We start from the raw sequence: 21,608 nt of genomic DNA on the forward strand, positions 1-21,608 counted from the left end.
ACTCCAAAGCCCTTTCTTTGAATTACCACTCTACAAGGTTTTCAAGGCCTTTAAAGGTCACGTTATTAATGATTTTTTCAAAAATGAAAGTGGTGCCTGAGGATGAGGAAATAAGAGAGGAGAAAATTCAAACACAATAATAGCCCATTTGTTGCAGTCTATTTATAGGCATGAATATTTTGATCAAGGGGCATTTCTTTCACTAAACAAAATGATCCTTTGTGATAGCTATGGATTATTAATTTTTTCATCTCTTCCTGCAATAAATATTTGGTGGTGGTGGGTGTTTCTGTATGGTAATATTATTTGGCTTGAGAAGGATCAAGTGCAAATAGAATTCTCATTTGCAAAAGTTGTCACCTATATTCCTTCAGAATATTTGGGGAAAGTAAGAGTAATAGCAGCAGTAGAGGTAGTATTAAATGTTCTTTAATTAGATCTGAATTTACCAATTATCATATTCTGTGGGTGGTTATACTATAAAAACTACGGGACATGGGAGACCTTTGGCAGGGTGACCAGGTATGTTTGGGAAATTCTGAGTTAACAGGTTACTTTGCTGTAATTTCTCAAAATCTTACGTAGGCGGATGACCATTGTAATTCTCAATGAGTCCATTTCTCAGACTTCCATAACTGCAGAATATTCATTTATTTGGTGCCACTCACAGATGCCTAGTATTCCATAGAACCCTTGGGAAATCTGACCTTGATTCTGATCCCTTTGAAGGTATGTTTGGAGTCAATAGTATTTTGTCAAGCATCTGCTGTGAGAGAGGCACTATTAGAACCACATCAGAAACCCGTGAAATAGGTATTATTCTTATTGATAGTTGAGGAAACTGGGACTCCAAGCAGTTACTCTGTTTGCTCAAGATCCCCCATCTGGTACCAAAACTGAAAGTTGACCCTAGTTTTATCTAACTTCAGGCCTAGGGTATGTCTTGTAGCCTTTGCTGAGATTCAGAAAGTTTAAGTGACTTTTTAGGATGACTCAGCTCGTCAGAAGAGACACCATGTCTTACATAGTTTTATAGTCCCTGTAGCTCCTAAGAGAAAATAGCTTATCAGTCAGTACCTACAGGCCAATCCCTTTTTTTCATTACCTAATTATTATTATCCTCATGCTCATGGCAAAAATTGCAATAGTAGAGAAGAGAATAAGGTAAAAAGTAAAAATTCTCCATACCATCAGCACCAGAACCATACTCTAAAGATAAGACTATTATCCATTTTGTATATGTTCTTCCATAATGTTTTAATTATACGTGTGTGTGTGTGTGTGCATCCTTCTGTTTTGTTTTACACAGATGAGATCATATATGTACATTTTCCACTTAATATATCTTTGAAACCTTTTATTAAAATATAATTGATGGGGGCTTCCCTGGTGGCACAGTGGTTAAGAATCCACCTGCCAATGGAGGGGACACGGGTTCGATCCCTGGTCCGGGAAGATCCCACATGCCATGGAGCAACTAAAAGCCCCTGCACCACGACTACTGAGCCTGCGCTCTAGAGCCTGTGAGCCACAACTACTGAGCCCAAGTGCTACAACTGCTGAAGCCCGCATGCCTAGAGCCCAAGCTCCTCAACAAGAGAAGCCACCGCAGTGAGAAGTCCACGCACCTCAAAGAAGAGTAGCCCCGGCTCGCTGCAACTAGAGAAAGCCTGCACACAGCAACGAAGACCCAACGCAGCCAAAAATAAATTAATTAAATAAATTAAATATATATATATTTAAGTAATGTGTAACATTATTTCAGGTATACAACATTGATTTGATAGTTGTATATATTGCAAAAAATTGTTACAAGTCTAGTTACCGTCCATCATCATGTATAGTTACAACTAGTTGATTTACTGTATTATATTAGTTTCAGATATATAATGTAGTGATTCTATACTTTAATAGGTTATATTCCATGCAAAGTTATTATAAAATATTGGCTATATTCCCTGTGCTGTCCATTACATCGTTATATCTTATTTGTTTTAATACCTAGTAGTTTGTTACCTCTTAATCCCCTTTCCCTATTTTGCCTCTTCCCCCACCCCTCTCCCCACTGTTAACAGTTTGTTTTCTGTATCTGTGACACTGTTTGTTTTATTACACTCATTTGTTTGTTTCAATTTTTTAGATTTCACATACAAGTGAAAACACACAGTATTTGTCTTTCTCTGACTTACTTCACTATGCATAATACCCTCCAGGTCCATCTATGTTGTTGGAAAAGGCAAGATTTCATTCTTTTTTATGGCTGAATAATATTCCACTGTCTACACATATACCACATTTTATTTATCCATCCTTTATGCAAGTGTTGATGGACACGTAGGTTGTTTCCATTTCTTGTCTATTGTAAATAATGCTGCTGTGAACACTGGGGTGCATGTAGCCTTTCAAATTAGTGTTTTCCTTTTCTTTGGATATATACCCAGGAGTAGAATTGCTGGAAGATTCCACTACCATATGGTAGTTCTATTTTTAGTTATATGAGGAACCTCCATACTGTTTTCCATAGTGACTGCACCAATTTACATTCCCACCAGCAATGTACTAAGGTTCCTCTTCTCTAAATCCTTGCCAACATCTATTATTTATTTTTTGACAACAGCTATTCTGACAGGTGTGTGGTGATATCTCACTGTGGTTTTGATTTGCATTTCCCCGGTGTTGAGCATCTTTTCATGTGCCTGTTGGCCATCTATGTATCTTCTTTGGCAAAATGTCTATTCAAGTCTTCCCTGTTTTAATTGAGTTGTTTGTTTTTTTGATATTGAGTTGTATGAGCTGTTTTTATGTGTTGAATATTTACCCCTTAATGGTCATATCATTAGCAAATATCTTCTCCAATTCAGTAGTTTGTCTTCTCATTTTGTTAATGGTTTCCTTCACTGTGCAAATGCTTTAAGTTTGATTAGGTCCCATTTGTTTACTTTTGTTTTTATTACTTTTGCCTTAGGAGACAGATCCGAGATATATATATATATTTATATATTTATATATATATATGGCTACAGTTTATGTCAAAGAGTGTTCTTTCTATGTTCTTTTCTAGGATTTTTATGGTTTCTGGGCTTACATTTAGGTCTTTAATCCATTTGGGGTTTTTTTGTTTGTTTGTTTATCCTGTGAGAAAATGTTGTAATCTCATTTTTTTTTTTTTTTTTTTTTTTGCTGTACACGGGCCTCTCACTGTCGTGGCCTCTCCCGTTGCGGAGCACAGGCTCTGGACGCACAGGCTCAGCAGCCATGGCTCACGGGCCCAGCCGCTCCGCAGCATGTGGGATCTTCCTGGACCGGGGCACGAACCGGTGTCCCCTGCATCGGCAGGCGGACTCTCAACCACTGCGCCACCAGGGAAGCCCCTAAACTCATTTTTTACATGTGCAGTTTCCCAGCACCACTTATTGAAGAGACTATCTTTTCTTCATTGTATCTTCTTGCCTCCTTTGATGTAGATTAGTTGACCATAGGCACATGGGTTTATTTCTGGGCTTTATACTCTATTCTGCTGAGCTATGTGTCCGTTTTTGCGCCAGTACTATAGTGTTTTGATTGCTGTAGCTTTATAGTATAGTCTGAAGTCAGGGAGCATGATACCTCCAGCTTTGTTCTTTTTTCTCAAGATTGCTTTGGCTATTCAGGGTCTTTTGTCGCTCTATAGGAATTTTAAGACTATTTGTTCTAGTTCAGTGAGAAGTGTCATGGGTATTTTGGTAGGGATTGCATTAAATATGTAGATTGAGTTGGTTAACATGGATATTTTAACAATATTAATTCTTCCAATCCATTAACACAGGATATCTTTCCATTTCTTGGTATCATCTTCAATTTCCTTCATCAGAGTATAGTTTTCAGAGTATAGGTCTATAACCTCCTTGGTTAAGTTTATTCCTGGGTGTTTTATTCTTTTTGATGCGATTTTAAACTGGTTTGTTTTCTTGCTTTCTCTTTCTGCTAGTTCATTTTTAGTGTATAGAAATACAACAGATTTCTCTATGTTAATCTTGTATCCTGCAACAGTCCTTTGGTGGAGACTTTAGGGTTTTCCATATATAGTATCATGTCATCTGCAAATAGTGACACAATATTTTTTCTTGGGAAGAGAACTTTTAAGATCTGTTCTCTTAGCAACTTTTAAATGTATAATGCAGTGTTATTAACTATAATCACCATGCTATACACCCGAGGATTTATTTATTTTATAACTGGAAGTTTGTACCTTATTTGGCATCATTTTTATCAGGATTTGTAGATTGTTTCTTTGTTTTGTATTGATGTACCATATTTATTTAATTAGCTTTTGTGTGATGGATTTTTAGGTTCCTTGTAGGTTCTTAATTTATTCATTTATTTATGTATATATATATTTTTGCTATAACAAACAGTGCCTCAATGAAGAAACAATATTATACATATATCTTTGCACAGTTATGTTTCTAATGGAAAACAAAACCAAAAAATGCAGGGTACTATATCATAGAAAAATAGTGTACTATTGCCAAGAAAATATTATAGGAACTGTAAATAAGCAGGGTTTTTTTTAATACACATTTTTTGACCAAGAAATAGTATCCTGTTTATCTGGTGGGCTGGGCTCTTACCAGGGAGCAAAATGACTGAGCCACTGGTCCCCTTAGGTGCCTTTATGACCAAGATCAATGATGGCTAAATGAGGAGAAGCCAACTTAGCCTCCTGGAGCTGCTACCTTCCCCACTGGACGGCTCTGCATGGTTTGTTTTTGATGCTGTAGACACAGATGCAACACACATTGGACAGATGTAACCAACTTTTTTTGTCATTTTAAAGACATTGCTCATTATGTTACACAATGGCCCTTTCAATGATGCAGACCATGAACTGAATTCAGATGACAAGCTGAGAGTCCGTTAACCCTATTAATTTCACCTCTAGGAATTTATCCAAAAGAGATAAATGTGTTGATGCAAAACATTCTTTTCAATTCCACATTGTTTATGAGAACAAAAATGGGGACAAAACCCCAAAATATCTAACAAAATTATAATTAGCTGTTAGATTTAACATATAACCCCATTCACTGGGGCCCCTTTAGCTTCAAGCATAAGGTGAAATTTAAAAGATATTATCCCTTATGCTGTATGGTAACCCTTTCACAGGACCTTCTAAAAATCCTGACATTTGAAAAAGTTTATCTCTGCCAATAACCAGTCATCCTTCACTGTATTAGATAATTACCATTTTGTAATGACATTATTTATCTTCCTCTGGCTACCTGGAAACTCAGAGCTAAGCCAGGTACTTAGTTGCAGCAAAAGTCCTTAACCCGGTGTAATGGGGAGTCAGATAGAATGGACTTCGAGTTCTATTTCTCACTTACTCTACTGTATTGGTTTCCTATGGTTGCTGAACAAATTACCAACAACTTTGTGGTTTAAAAAAAGCACATGTCTCTTGTAATTCTGGAGGCCATAATTTTGAGTCAGTCTTTCTGGACCTAAATCAGTCTGTTGGCAGGGCCATATCTCCTCCAAAGGCTCTAGGGAAGAATCCATTCCCTGATGCGTCCAGCTTCTGGTGGTGGCCAGCATTCCTTGACTTGTAGCCACATCACTCCAAGCTCTAACTCAGTAGACATCATGCCTTCTCCTCTTCTGTGTCAACTGTCCCTCTGCCTCCTACTTAGAGGGTCACAAAGATTATTCAGGATAATCTCTCCATCTCAAGATCCCTAATTCAGTCCCATCTGCAAAGTCTCTTTTTCCTAAAAGTAACATTCATGGGTTCTAGGAATTAGGACCTAGATATTTGGGGGGCATCTTTTAGCCAACTACAACCTACCTTATGGCCCCTAAAGATTTATATTCATCCCCATGCAAAATATATTTATTCTACTCCAACATTCCCCAAAGTCTCAACCCATTACAGCATCAATTCAGAATCCAAAATCTCATCTAAATAGCATCAGCTTTAAAGTCCCAAATCTCATCATCTAAATTATTCAAAGTACATATGGGGAGACTCCAGGTATGATCCACCCTGGGGCAAAATTCCTTTTTATTTTTATTTTCTTTTGCAGTACGCAGGCCTCTCACTGTTGTGGCCTCTCCCGTTCGGAGCACAGGCTCCGGACGCGCAGGCTCAGCGGCCATGGATCACGGGCCCAGCCGCTCCGTGGCATGTGGGATCTTCCCGGACCAGGGCATGACCCCGCGTCCCCTGCATCGGCAGGCGGACTCTCAACCACTGTGCCACCAGGGAACCCTTCTCTTTATTTTTAAAGTAAAGCATTTGGTTCAGTGCCTTGCATGTAGTAGAAATGTTAGCCACCATCAGAATTATTCCCTTCATTGCATTAAGGGGATGGTAACACTTGTAGCCTCCACATTGCCCTAGCAGAGAGACGACAAGATATAAAAGGATGATAATGATAACAATAACAGTAGTAGTAGCAGAAGTGGTGGTAGCAGTAACTCTTGCTGAGAGTTTTTCATGCAACCGAAGCTTTAAGTTTTTTTTGTTTTTAATTTTTACTGGAGTATAGCTGCTTTACAATGTTGTTCTAGTTCCTGCTGTACAGCAAAGTGAATCAGTTATACATATACATATATCCCCTCCTTTTTGGATTTCCTTCCCATTTAGGTCACCACAGAGCACTGAATAGAGTTCCCTGTGCTATGCAGTAGGTTCTCATTAGTTATCTCTTTTATACATGGTATCAATAGTGTATATATGTCAATCCCAATCTCCCAATTCATCCCACCCACCCTTCCCCCCTTGGTATCTGTAAGTTTGTTCTCTACAACTGTGTCTGTATTTCTGCTTTGCAAATAAGCTAATCTTTACCATTTTTCTAGGTTTCACATAGAAGCGATACCATATGGTATTTGTTTTTCTCTTTCTGACTTACTTCACTCTGTATGACAGACTCTAGGTCCATCCACGTCTCTGCAAATGGCACTATTTTGATCCTTTTTATGGCTGAGTAATACATGTTATCTAAATTAATCCTCATGAAATCCCTTTGTGGTACGAACTATTATTACCCCCATGTTCATTTGAGAAAACTGTGGGATAGAGAGGTTACATAATTAGTAAGGAGCCAAGCCATGATCTTCATGCTGCCCAATTAAAACTAGGTCCTCCTGACACATGAGTCTTATGTCAGTGTGCTCTCCTTTTTCTAGTCTTGATATTCATGAAATGCAGTTTTAAAGAATCGCTGCTCCTTTCACCTTGGGTTTGCATTTTGTGTATCTCTGAAGACATAAGTCAAACTCTGATTAGCATTCCTAAGATTCTCCTGATTTACCAGGAAGGGGTTTCTTCTCCTCTTGAAGTTCTTTTTTGTTGTTGTTTATTTATTTATTTTTGCAGCACGCGGGCCTCTCACTGTTGTGGCCTCTCCCGTTGCGGAGCACAGGCTCCGGATGCGCAGGCTCAGCGGCCATGGCTCACGGGCCCAGCCGCTCTGCGGCATGTGGGATCTTCCCGGACTGGGGCTCGAACCCGTGTCCCCCGCATCGGCAGGCGGACTCTCAACCACTGTGCCACCAGGGAAGCCCCTGTTGTTTATTTTTAAAACATAGAATCTCCCCTCCAAATTTTCATTTGAAAAAATTCAAAACTTTCAGATAAGTTGAAAAATTGGTACAATGAACACGTTCATCCTATCACTTTCCATTTACCAATTGTTAATCTTTTGCCACTTTTGTCTTTTTCTTTCTACATATAAATATAGTTTTGTTTTTGCTGGACAATGTGAAAGTTGCAGTCGTTGTGACTCTTGACCCCCAAATCTTGTACCTTCAAAGAACAAGGACTCTCTTCTTTCTACTTATATCATGATAAAACCAAATAAATTTAAATTTGATACAATAATAGCTAACATTGTTTTTATGCAAAATTTCCCCTAATCGTTCCAAAAATGCCCTTTTCTAGCATTTTTTTTTAAATCCAGGGGTCAATCTCTCACAACACCTTTGTTACCAAGGCTGTTGCCCCAGAATCATATCCCTGCCCCTCCCTCGAATGGAAACCAATTACTCTTACTTAAGTTTAAGGAGGAAGCTGCAAAGAGGAAAAAACAAGAACTGGATGGAACCTACTGGACCCAAGATGGCAGAGAATTTGACTTCCAGTGGGTTTTGATCCTCATTATACGCTCGTTATATTAGCTAAATGACACTCCCACCGGCAACATGACAGTTGACAGTTGCCATGACAACAGCCAGAAAAGCCCATATAAGGACTGAAAAGGAGTGTTGCCTCAGGTCCTAACCATACTCCTGTTCTCAGATAACTCACAAATATTCTTCCCACTCTTTCCAAACCCCTCCCTTTACTGTGAATCTCCTATATATTTGCTGTCTCCAAATAAATATACAGGAGAAGTTGACTTGCGAACGAAGTTCCTGCTTCTCCATTCTTGGCCATTGAATAAAGTTTGTGTTGTTCCAGCCTCAGCATTGGTTTTGTTATTGGCTGTGCGAATCTGATCAGAAAAAGAACCTCCCTGGCCGAGACAAAGGGTCTCAGCCCAGGCTAGGACCCCAGTGTGGGTTCAGGCAACTAACTGGGTAACATTTTTAGTTGTCACGTCTCTTTTTTCTTTAATCTAGAACAGTTCTTCAGCCTGTTCTTATTTGATTTTGGTTTTGTTTGTTGTTTGTTTTGTTTTTTCCCTTCAGTGACTCTTTGAAGAATCCTGATCAGTCACCCTGTAAAATGTCTCAAGTTCTGGATTGGTCAGGTTGTTTCCTCTTGATTAGATTCAGGTTAAATATATTTTGGCATACTGTATCTACTGAAAAAAAAAAAAAGCACAACCTAAAAGTTGAGATTTATGTTTTATTTGCGGACAACACCAAGGTCTTAAGCCTGGGAAACAGCCTTTCAGATCGTTCTGAGTGACTGCTGTGAAGCGATCAGGGGGCAGCCAGGATATATAGGAGTTTTTGCAACAAACACCAGGTAGTTGGAACACCAAAAGATTACTGTTCATTAAAGAAGACCAGACATCTCAAGTTAGGAATTTAGTGCTTTTCTGTGTATGGGAAGATGCAAGACTCTGGGCTTGTTCAAATCATTCCTTTGATATGCACCTCAGCTTTCTGGGACCAGTATCCTGTGTGTCCACATCCTTGTCAGGGTGCACAGTGTGTGTGTGTGTGGGGGGGGTAGAGGGTGGCTGCAGCAGCTGGTGGCCTGATGGGAGGCGTCCAGTTTCTATCCTGAGTTCCCTCAGGGCTCACCTGGCGGCTGTAATGTGATGTCTGCAGCATCCTTTGTTTACTGATACGGCAGCAACATTTCTTCATTGACAACTGTATAAGTGATGTGAGAACTATTTCATAGTTGATTATGCTTAAGAAAAATAAATGTGAAGCTCTGGAAAAAATGATGATTGATATTTGAGAAAACCAACTAAATACTGAAACTCAGAGCATAATCTTTGAACAGTCATTGACAGTTTCTGAAGCACATTTCACATATATTTATTTTATTTTATCCTTATAATTATGAGACCAGTGAGGTGGATATTATTGGTCATAGTCCTAAGGCAACTAAGGCATGGGTGTGTAAGTGAGTCCGTAAATTCCTAGAATTCAAGGAAGCTGGACTTTGAATCCAGTTTCTGGACCTTGGGTTTGGACCTGAATCCTATACTTTTGCCACCAAGTCATTGGCTAGGGTTAAGTAGGATAAGTTTTTTAAAAATGGTGACAATCATTCACCCCGCTCAGAAGTACAACTGAATACAGCATAAGTTAGTGCTATCTAAAAGCAGCTTTCAAGTTGCCTCTGGACCCTGGAGCATCTTTGGGACCCTACATTTATGTAGATTATGTGTTAAGAGTTTGCAAAGCTCTCATGGTTGTAAATGCCTTAGGCACTTATGGAGAAATAATAACAGAGAAGCAGAAGGAAACTGAGACAGATGGGTTCCCACTCAGCCTTCCTATAAACTTGCAGCATGTTGAATAATAAATACAGATGTTAGCCAAGATATAATCTTATCTTTAATCTTTGTTAGTACCCAGAGAGGGATAGATGCTGGGTTCAAACAAAAGGTTCTGTTTATTTGCTAGTGTCAACTGGAAAAAAACCCCCACAACCTAAAAGTTTCCAGTTAAGTTTTATTCGGGGACCTTACTGAGGACTATAGCCCAGGAGAGACAGCCTCGGGTAGCTCTGAGGGACTGCTCAGAAGAGGTAAGGGAGGAGCCCAGACACATAGGAGTTTTTGCTGAAAAAGAACAAAAAACAAACAAAAAAACCCCAGGTAGTCAATCAAAAGATTACTGTCGTCACAAACAAACAAACAAAAACCAGACATCTCAAGTTAAGGGTTTTAGTGCTTTTCTATATATGGGATATGGTTTGTGGTAGAAGAGAGGTCGTTGGGTGGGGTGGAAGGGTGAAAATGATTTTGCTTTTAGGGATGCCCAGTTTGAAGCCCAGTGGAATCTTTTGCTGATGGATGTTACGGAGTCCAAGCTCCCTCTGCTCGCCGCGCAACAGGCCAATAAATCAGGAGACGAAGTGTTGAGGCAAGGAATAACGACTGTATTCGGAAAGCCGGGCATCTGAGAAGATGGCGGAGTAGCGTCCCAGAGTACCATCTTATCGGGGTCTGGATGCCACTTTCTTTTATAGAACAGAGTGTGGGAGGAGGTGAGGAAGTAAAGTAAAAAGGCCACGAATTTTGCAAAATATCTCCTGGTTTTGGCCAGCCTCAGGGAGGGGATGTGTTAATTTCTTCTTTTCTGCAGCCATCCACAGGTGGGTGGGGTCCGGGGGTTTCCCTGTGAGCTGAACAAAGGCACTTCGGTGTAACATTCAGGCAGAGGGGCAGGGCTCCCTGAGGCAGGCCATTATGTATGCCTATAGCTATAGACAGAACAAAAGCAGTGGAAAGCAAAGGTCAAAGTAAAAGAAACAGATCCACCATGGGACCAGATTTTGTTCTTCCCTGTTACAGTAGGTGTCTGTGGATGGAAATGTAGAACTAAAGTTCAAGGCAGGGCTCTGTGCTAAAGATGTGGAATAAGGCGTTGTACATACAAACGCGGCCTCCAAGAGCAGTGGCGAAAACTACCTCTGCAGTTCATTCACCTGAATGATTCAGGTCCCAACTCACTTCCCCTAATTTTTGGTTAGGAGTTAAGCAGATTGATGGCATATGCAACCCATGCTTAGTTGATAGAGAATAAAGAAATTGGTATATAATCTCTCTAATAGGTTGGAAAGCTAATTTTGGAAATGTGGCATTGAAAATATCATGTACTCAAATGTTAGTCTTTTGGAAACTAATGAAAACTGACCAACTGAAAACAAGCAAAGGCTATTTATTCAGCGCTTTCTGTAGCAAGAGTGTCAACCACCATCTTCTGCATTTGGCAGAGATTCAAATGAAGGCAGGGGTGTGTAAAAGGTTTATAGTGGAAAAAAAGAAAACCTTCAAATATGCCCTGATGGGAGGCTCTTGGCGTGGGCAAGCTAGAGGTGGGCAAAATAGAAGCAGAGCGTCCTATGTGATTGGTTATGGGAGCAGATTTGGTTTTCCCTGGTTTGGTCCTACGTTGGAAGCAGGGACAGAGATCAGGGAAGCTGGAATTATTGATCAAATCCTGGCGATTTTGGTACAAACTACAGGTCATAGTTTAACTTTCCAGGCTGGTTGCTGCAGGTTGTGGGTTAGGGTTCTCTTTTTAGGATCTCACCACTGTCCCTTTGTATATTCAGTCTTTCTTGTTGAAAATGTTCAGCTTTTCAAAATTTATCATCTTCTCATTTGCCTGTCCCTCTGGGCCACCATTGTTTAACACATGGGCTCAAAACTTGCTTTCGGAGGCATTACATTTGGATTGCTTTTTTCAGCTAACCCCTGGTCCTTTTGTATTAAATCAGTTAAATCTTTATTGTAAAACAAAATCAAAAGCAAACAAAACACCTTTATACCATAAGAAGTTAAAACCGTACAGAAGGGTATAAAACAAAAAAGACAATTCCTCTTCTCCCCCTACCAGCCCCTGAGTTCTACTATTCAGAGTTAACCACTATTAATAGTTTCTTATACATCCTTTCAAAAGTGATCTATGCATATATAAATGTATAAATTATATACCTGTGGTTTCATATTTACCTCCTCTTTATACAAATTTTACACAAATGCAATTATACTATAATCTCTTTTCTATTAACCCTTTTTCAAGCTGTTTTTGGAGGTCATCTTTGGAGATCTTTACATCAGTACAAGTCAATCTAACTTGTTCTTAAATTTGAAATAGATATTCCTAAATTGCTCCTACGGAAAGAGTGCCCCATTTATTCCCTCATCAAGTGTCTGAGAGTGCTTTGTTCTTCACCCTTTCATTGACACTAGATAGTCTTCCTAATTTTAACCAAAATGAGAGGTACTTTAACTTGAATTCATTTTACTGTCAGTGAGATCAAGAATCTTTTCATATAATTTATTGTCCATTTGTATATATTGTTTTTCTGTCCATTTTTATATTGGATCCATTTCTTATTCCTCTGGGAAGACCTTCTTTTTTTTTTTTTTTTTTTTTTTTTTTTTTGCGTTACACGGGCCTCTCACTGTTGTGGCCTCTCCCGTTGTGGAGCACAGGCTCAGCGGCCATGGCTCATGCGCCCAGTCGCTCCACGGCATGTGGGATCTTTCTGGACCGGGGCACGAACCCGTGTCCCCTGCATCGGCAGGCGGACTCTCAACCACTGCGCCACCAGGGAAGCCCAAACCTTCTTGTATATTAGAGAAATCAGCCTTTTATTTTATCATTGGTCATTTCACTTTGTATATTTGCCATACTGAAGTTTTAATTTTAAGTACTTACTTTTATGGTTTTTTATTGGTTTGAATTTTATGTCCTAAATTGAAATACCTTCCTGTTTTTCCATTTTTGGCCTTTTAATCAAATCCTTCTGTTTGGTAGCAGAGTTGCATGGAAGAAATTGGTGTGTCTGGTATCTCTCTCTGAATCAAGGCATATAGCTATCTCCGAAGAGTTCATGAAGCCCTGAGTGTCCCTGGGTATCCCCTAATGATGAGAAGAAAGAAACAGGAAACAAGACAGAGTTTTTAATCAGCCACTGAAAGAACGGTCTTCTTAGGCAGGCTGCCAAGTGAATTTTTTTTTCTTCTGGAAACAACATTTGATGGTTGACACCCAATCCCAGCATTAATTGCTGTAGCTCTGAAACTCGTGTGACAGGGAAATGGGAGCAAGACATGGATATAGGGGTAAAATGGCCCTCTTTGGGGGCTCAGCTCAGACCTGAACAACACATCCAGAAATCCTGTAGCTTCTTGGTTGCCCCAGACATATTTGAAAGGAATGAGGGTATGAGGATAGGGTAGTATAATGAGTTGAGAGATTTGAAGGGCGAGTCAGGAGGTAGAAAAGATGCTGTTTAATTTGGGCTCTCCTCTTGGTGGGTCTTCTTCCTTTTCAGGAGGGCAAGCGGGAATTGCTGCCACCACTGTTGCATCACCAGTGTGACCCCAAGCCTTCACTGTGTTCCACCCGCTCCTTCTGAAGTTAGCAAGGAGGCAGTTTTTCCACCAGCAGTATGGCTTGCTTGCTACTTTGGGTTTGCGGGTAGACCTGATGACGAACAGAGCAGGAGGGAGCTTTAGGTTTCCAGGCTTCTCTTTAGCTCTGTCCTCTGCTGGATGATCACTGATTTCTGCGGAATGCCCGGTGTTTTCCTCTGAGGCACATCTCCCCATGGCTTCCTTTCCTAGGAATCACTGTTTACCTTTCCAGTGCTTTAAGGCAATGCCAAGCTGATAATCCCTTTGGAAAATAGTAATTCAGCACAATAGAGCAGAGAGGCAGCTCTTCTGTCCTTCCTGCTGAAGATAACCTTGATTTGATGTATTTGGACATCTAAGGGCTCAGCTCTGTACATCCTGCAACTTTTGTCACTTTATACTGGATGACAGTGGAGGCTCTAGAGGCTGTCATGGCAACCCAGTGATCCGGCCAGACCCAGAAAATTTTATTCTCTTTTTATGAATCATAGAGAGAAAATGAAATAGTTTGAGTCCAACCTCTTTGAATGCAAGGAATATTCAGTATTTGTACACCCAATAGGCATTCCATCCGGTGTTCAGGTGGACCATTTGGTGTTCAGGTGGACCATTTCATCTCAAGAAACTTTGCACCACTTCTTGTCTGTGACCATGACCATTGGACTGATCATTCTGGAGAAACAATAGATTAAGTCTAGAGACGTGTACTGGGAAAAAGTTCTATTCTCCAAATAAGAGCGTGCATTTGTGATTTTTCCAGAGGCCACCGTTTTGACATGTAAAACCAACAGACATTTGATGAGCCAGTGCTTATGTTCGAGGTAATAAAAATAATTACCATAGGGAAGAAAAACCACAGCTAGATTGCTCAATACTTCATTGGTTCATTCATACAATAGATATTTATTTAGCCCTTCATACAGGTCAGGCACAATGCTAGGAGTTCGGAATGTATCTGGAATAATAATAAAAACTCTAGCTAACGAGTCTTGTGCGCTTACTATCTATCAGGCATTGTGCTAAATGCTTTACATGGATTATCTCATATAATGCTCAAGTCAACATTGTTATTAGATGCTTTTATAATCTCTATATGAAGAGAAGGGGAGTGAGGTTTAGATAGCATAATGCTCATCAGGATTAGAGTTGAAATACAAACCCAGTGTACTTTTTCCTTCTTAATTGTTCACTATTGTCTCTACACAAGGTAGAAACAAGTCCCTGCCCTCCCAGAACTTAGAGTCTAAATTAGAGAACACTTCCCTCCAGGTAGACTTGGAATCAGTCTCTGGAGAGATGTGGAGAGTCCTCCAGAGAAGGCGTTCCTTCTTTCAGCACATACTCAGGTCGCACCTACTCAGGTGATGGAAGTCGCTTGATGACAGGGACTCCCTTTGTTTTCTCTAATCACACTCATTTCTCCCATCCCCTGTGTCCTTCTCATGTCCCCCTCACAGCCACATTTGCCTTGTCCTACTGCCACACTCTTTCTTCTCTGAGTGTCCCCCCCTTCACACCTGTTCATGCTTTTTTCCTCCGATCTAGACAATTACTACAGTCCCCAGGTGATATGCGATGAAGTTTTGAAGGAAGGAAAACATGGAAGGGAGGTAAAGTTTCACTGCAGATGAAATGAGCTGTTGACGCAGGGCTTAGTACGCCTAGGGGTTCATCTCTAGCATCTCTGGCATTGGAGGGATTCAGGATTCCAAAAGTACATTCATTGCATTCTGCTGTTGCTAATCTTACTTTTTTCCATGATGAACAACCCAGTTCATTATGTTTTCAGCTCACATTAATCTTCCTTTCTGTGAGTTTGGTAACATTTGGAGTCATTTCCCTCTGTATTTATCCATCTGGGATCTTTAGAAAAGACAAGTTTGCAGAGAGTCATTTGTTGCTCACTGCTATAAGAGGAATGAATGCTCTCCTTGTTTCTCAGATCCTGAGAGACAGTCCTTGGAAGTCAGGCATGGATCCCCTCCACAAGGCAGAGGACCCCCTTCCTGGGATCCGATGGGGTCCTCAATGTGGGATAGAGCAGCAACGTAACAGCATCGGAAGTTACAGCAATCCCTGGATTCTGTTTGCCCTCATGGAGCAGATGGAATTGGGAAAGAGGGGTAAAGAAAGAATTGTGGAAAGAATTGTGAGATTAATGAGTCAGAGCAAAGTCTTTGGCTTGATTCCTTTCTCTACCACCTGCAAGCTATTTGACCTTGGACAAGTCACATAATCTGTCCAAGATCCACTTGCCTAACCTGTGAGGATGCCTGTCCTCTTTACATGAGAGAGTAGTTTTGAATGTTCACTTATGTTCTCATCTCCATTTGGGGGTAAGTTCATAACTTTGCTCATATCACTAAAGTTTTGCAATTACTTTTGGCCTTTTTCCAACACTGATACATGTGTATATATACGACTAGAAAGAAAAATAAGCTATTGAGGAAGTCTTAGAGTCTAGTATTTCTTTTTTGGAGGGGATTTAAATTTTTGTTTAATTTTAGAACATTTCCCTAGAACAGATTACTTGAAAGAAAATTACAATGTCAAAAGATATATATATATAGAGAGAGAGATGTATATGTATATAAAATTTAATGTTCTCAATAGATTTTGCCAAATTTCTTTCCAAAACATATTCTCAAAAGATGTGTTAATGAGGATGCTATATTATACTATTCTTATAAGCATATGGATGGTATTTTCAAAAATTATATTGATAGAAGAAAAACATTCATATCTCATTTTATAGTTGCATTTCTTTGGCCGCTAATTACATCATTTTTTTCCAGTTTCATTGACATATAATTTGCATACAGCACTGTATAAGTTTATGGTGCACAGCATAATGATTTGACTTACATATAAGAGGCTCGTATTTCTTAATTCTCTTTCTATACTAAAAAAAAAAAGGCTTGGATGTGTGTGTCATATTTAAAGATCTATTGGAGAGGGGATACATTGTTTAGAAAACAAAGAGAGAATCCTTTGGAAGTTCAGTTAAGGACATCCTTCCGGGTATAATGTAACTTAAGAGGTCACAAAGGAGGCAACCCTTTTGGAGATTCCATGCTGTAGGTCCTTAGCAACATTTTGTTGTGAAGGTTGGAATGCACTCATACGTTCCGTAGTTCAAGTAAGAGATTTCTTTACAGAAAAGATTCCAAATTGGGCATCCATTCAAAAGCCATGAAATATATTGTTATCTATGGTCATTAATTTTAAAATATCGGTATGATTTCTCACTGCTGCCCAAGAGAAGGGCTCGGTTGCCTTGATGCCTCTTGAGTGCAAGAAGAAGCAAAGGGGTAATTAAATCTTATTGCTGTAAAATTCACAAAGGGTTCAGGATGTGGTGAAGGCCAGTAGAAATGAGAGAAATCTGGACTCTCTGCTCTAATTCTGCACAACGAACAACAAGTCAACATCCTTTGGAAATGTCATTTATTGACAGTCCTCTCCCCCGGGACCTGGGATTTGAGCAGGAGACTCCCATTACGCAGATAACTCCCAGTGGTGTTGATGGAAATTACCTGCATAACCAACTCTCCTGCCCACATAAAATGCCAGATGCCTGAGAGCATTTTTAATTGCAATGTACCTCCCTTTGCAAAAGAGCTAATTGCATCTGCTTTCCTTTCCTTTAGGTACCCAAGCATGGACCGGAATAATGAAGGGATACGTGTATTAGCTGCAGCCCTTTGAACCACGCAAGAAGGAAATCAACAGTGTGGACAGGGCTGGAAGCGTTACCACACCTGCTTGTTGGAATAAATGAAGAATGGGCTTGTGATTATGCTGACATCCCAGCATGAATCTGGTGGACCTGTGGTTAACTCGTTCCCTCTCCATGTGTCTCCTCCTACAAAGTTTTGTTCTTATGATACTGTGTTTTCATTCCGCCAGTATGTGTCCCAAGGGGTGTCTTTGTTCTTCCTCTGGGGGTTTAAATGTCACCTGCAGCAACGCAAATCTCAAGGAAATACCTAGAGATCTTCCTCCTGAAACAGTCTTACTGTATCTGGACTCCAATCAGATCACATCCATCCCCAATGAGATTTTTAAGGACCTCCATCAACTAAGAGTTCTCAACCTGTCCAAAAATGGCATTGAGTTTATCGATGAGCATGCCTTCAAAGGAGTCGCCGAAACTCTGCAGACTCTGGACTTGTCTGACAACCGGATTCAGAGCGTGCACAAAAACGCTTTCAATAACCTGAAGGCCAGGGCCAGGATTGCCAACAACCCCTGGCACTGCGACTGTACGCTCCAGCAAGTTCTGAGGGGCATGGTGTCCAATCACGAGACAGCCCACAATGTGATCTGCAAGACCTCCGTGCTGGACGAACACGCCGGGAGACCGTTCCTCAACGCTGCCAATGATGCTGACCTTTGTAACCTCCCTAAAAAAACGACTGATTATGCCATGCTGGTCACCATGTTTGGCTGGTTCACCATGGTGATCTCGTATGTGGTGTATTACGTGAGGCAAAATCAGGAAGATGCGCGAAGACACCTCGAATACTTGAAATCCCTGCCGAGCAGGCAAAAGAAAGCCGACGAACCCGACGATATTAGTACAGTGGTGTAGTGTCCGCACTGACTGGCATGGAAAAAGAAATCCGTTTGGGATTGCAGTAGAATAAGTGGTTTACTTCTCTCATCCATTGTAAACATTTGAAACTTTGTATCTCAGTTTCTTTTGAATCCTGCCACTGTTGAACTTTTAACAAACATGACAGCATAAATCATTTGCGTTTCGGTAATCCACCCCTCCGTTGTACTCCTGGTGGTATATTCCTGAGTCAGCTACTTCCCTGAACCTTAGTTCTATCCATCTCAGTATTTAATAATGAAATTTATTTTTTTAATTTGAAACCAAATAAAAGCCTAACTTTGAACCATGAAAAACAGAGTGACTTATTGGTCCCGAAAACGATACAGTCATTCCATTGCTTTAAAGAGAAACAGACAACTCTTGTGAACCTAAAGAATGATCACAATGAGAGATGTTATTAAGTTCTATTGTACACTGGGGCGCCATAGCTGAGTTATCAGCCGAGTAAAATACCTGTCAGACTTCAAAATACTAAGCCTTAGCAAACTTAAGTGACAGTACATAGCATGGCAACCTGCAGAGGCGTAAATTGGGATGTCTCTAGGTGTTTGCTACCTAAAAGTCGGCGTGTTTAGCAAAACACACTACTTCTACTCTATGCTAGACACATGGGAAAAAAAAAAGGAGCACATATTCTGTCCTCAAGATTACCTTCTGGTGGACAGAGGTGTGTGACCAACATAGAAATAGCCATGCCAAAAAGGAAGGTCTTAATAATCACGTAGCATCAACTGTGTGCGAGCATGGTGCAAGGCATTTGTATACTATGACTCCAAACCCTGACTCCCAGAGGAGAAAGTGACAACCACCCCATCTGCGAGGAGGAAGCCGTGGGCGAAAGAAGTCCAGTGACCTGCCAAGTAGAAAGTAACAGAACTCAAACTTGAACCAAGTCTCCCTGACTCCAAAGACTGAGGTCTTCTCATTATGTTCTGACTGGGTTGGCTGCTAGAGGTATAATTTGCATATTAAAAAATGCACCCGTGTTAAGTGTACAGTTCCATATATTTGACAAATGCAAACACCTGTGTATCAAGATAGCCTGTCCCTGATATTGTTCAGAGATAGGAGAAAGCTCATTTGGTGCTTGGAGGAGGGAATTGTGTTTCTTTGGGTTTAAGCTGCAGTTAAGGTCATCCTTGAGACTTGGGTGGGATCTCATCAGATGCTGTAGGTGAGGAAGGTAAAGGAAGCAGAACACAGGGATAAAAGTAGGGAGGTGTGGGGGACGAAGGGTTCTATGTAACAGGAAGCGAGAAAAGGGCTGGAGCCACAGCATGGGGACTCGACCCCAGACTAACGAATAAAAGTAACAATACTGTTTATGGAACACTTACTATACAGCAAGCACTTTCTTTGGGTTGTCTTGGTTAATCCTACCATTTACCCTATGAGATAGTCTTCTGTGAATGACGAGTCAGAGACGCAGGAGTTTAAGTAGTTAATTCAGGATGAGGATTATTATAGAGAAGTATTATAAGCTTGTAAGAAGTATTGCAGATATTGAAACCCTGTCCGTCAACTGCAGAACCAACGGACCTCTTAGCTGCTATACTGTATGCTTTGCAGTCGTAGACTTTTACCACTTCAAGTTGCTGGTTCGCCAGACCTAGAGGTTTGCAGACTCCCAAGTGATGGTTTCATTAAGGAATAACAGCAAAAATAGCCCTTTGAGGGGAATAAGTAGGAAGGAAGGATCCTTTGCCATTTTGACGGACATAGCCTTCTCCAGCTCATATGAGGTTACCTTTGGGCCTTCAGGAATCACACTTCTGCCCTTGGAAAGCACCATGGTTTCTATCCATAACAATAGTGTCTTGAAATGTTTAGCAGTGTGAACCCTGAGGATCAGCCAGCCCAAGATTTGCCATCTGACATTCAGAGCATACGGCTGGGCTCGTGGCACGCACCTCACGGCCACCGGCTTTTCATGCCTGCGTTAGCCTTACTAAAAAGTATGAGGTCTCGTGTAGAAGGCTGAGATGTGAAATTCAGGATGTGGGCCCTAGAACTCCTGCATCCCCGCGAGGAGGAAGCCACGTTGTCTGCCTGTGCTAACTGGATTTGAACGCCTTTCAGCAACACTGGAGCTTTGCTGAAGATTTAACACCCCCTGGAGGACAACCTTATAATATATCTCTGTGAGTATTACCATGGAAAGATGACTAACAGAATACGCTTTCTTTTCTCCCTAAAGAGTAGAAAAATCAAGGCTTTGCTAAGATAACCTTTAAAATAGTCAATAAATTAATTGTGTTATCTGAGTGTGTGAAACACATTCATTTTAGAAAATCTTTCATAAATCCCCAAATCCATTTCAGATTGCTTCTTCCAAAATAATCTGTATATTCTTAGGAATAAGAGCTTATTTTCCTACTGCCCAATTACATTAGTCGAGTGAAAGTACCTGTCAAGGGAAGAAAACCTCTGAAATGTGTTGACGTATAGTCCTGGTCTTGTCCAGATGTGGCCAAGTTCAAGTCCCACATTTTAGTTTGTAATTCTCCACATATGTAGAGTTAAAAGCACATCCTAGGTTAAACCCTTTCCCTGCCTGTATATTTCCAGTTCACAGTGCCATAGTGCAAGTGCTTAAAAAAACCTAATGTTTTAAATTGCCATGAATTGGAATATATAAACCATTGGAGGAGAAAATTAATTCTTCTTTTTTTACACAAATAACAGGCTACAGGACCCCTTCAGGGCCAAAACTGAAAGGAAATACTCTTCCCATCAGCCTATAGGAATGATGCCAGGGTGTGGAAAGAGCTTCCTGAAGCTCACGGCTGGCTATATAGAAAAAGGCCCAATGTGCACACTCTGGTTTTGATCCCAACATGCTCTTTAATTTCCAAACCCTTGCACATGTTTACGTTACATGGAGAGCAACTTATTTTAGAGCTGTAAGGTTTTTGAAACGAACTATTATCTGAGGCACATGGCATCTTCCCTTCTAAATATTCCATGTAACAGCTTCTTTGCTCAGCTCTCTCCTTTGGCATCACTCTTTTAACTTCAAACTTTATTTATTTATTTATTTTAATTTTTATTTTATATTGGAGTGTAGTTGATTAACAATGTTGTGTTAGTTTCAGGTGTACAGCAAAGTGGTTCAGTTATACATATATAAGCATCTGTATACTCAACAAAATGCATTGAGGAAAAAAGGAGAGATTTGAGTTACACAGTTTTACAATGTACAGGGTTGGGAGTAACTCAGATCAAGTCAGACAATTTATTTTCTATCATTAAATATCTGGAGTTTGTTGAATGAATGGACACTCTCTCCAAACCAAATTTCTTCCCGGAACTTAACTTAAACTAAGGGAGTTATAACGTGAAGCTTTTCCTGAGGAGCTTGGTTGGAGTACTGGAAGTTTGTTTGATAGGCAGGAAATACTTTTATTTCTCTCTTGCATCTGCCGGAGGAATGGGTTGAC

General features: G+C 40.4%; 1 protein-coding gene across 11 annotated transcripts in view; it reads left to right on the top strand.

The window, feature by feature from the left end:
• Positions 1-18,451, top strand: part of LRRC3B (leucine rich repeat containing 3B) — a 94,381-nt gene extending 75,930 nt beyond the window's left edge. For 10 of the 11 annotated variants that reach the window (XM_060298674.1, XM_060298673.1, XM_060298676.1 and 7 more), the window contains one exon: positions 17,198-18,451. In XM_060298674.1, coding sequence (XP_060154657.1) covers positions 17,362-18,141 — 780 coding nt within the window. In that variant the 5' untranslated portion in view covers positions 17,198-17,361 and the 3' untranslated portion in view covers positions 18,142-18,451. Of the gene's footprint in view, positions 1-10,646; positions 10,664-17,197 lie in introns of those variants that run through there. The other variant, XM_060298679.1, reaches the window with a different exon arrangement.
• Positions 18,452-21,608: the final 3,157 nt, after the last annotated feature.

Source organism: Globicephala melas, chromosome 4 (assembly GCF_963455315.2).
Source record: "Globicephala melas chromosome 4, mGloMel1.2, whole genome shotgun sequence".
Classification (NCBI taxonomy): Eukaryota; Metazoa; Chordata; class Mammalia; order Artiodactyla; family Delphinidae; genus Globicephala; species Globicephala melas.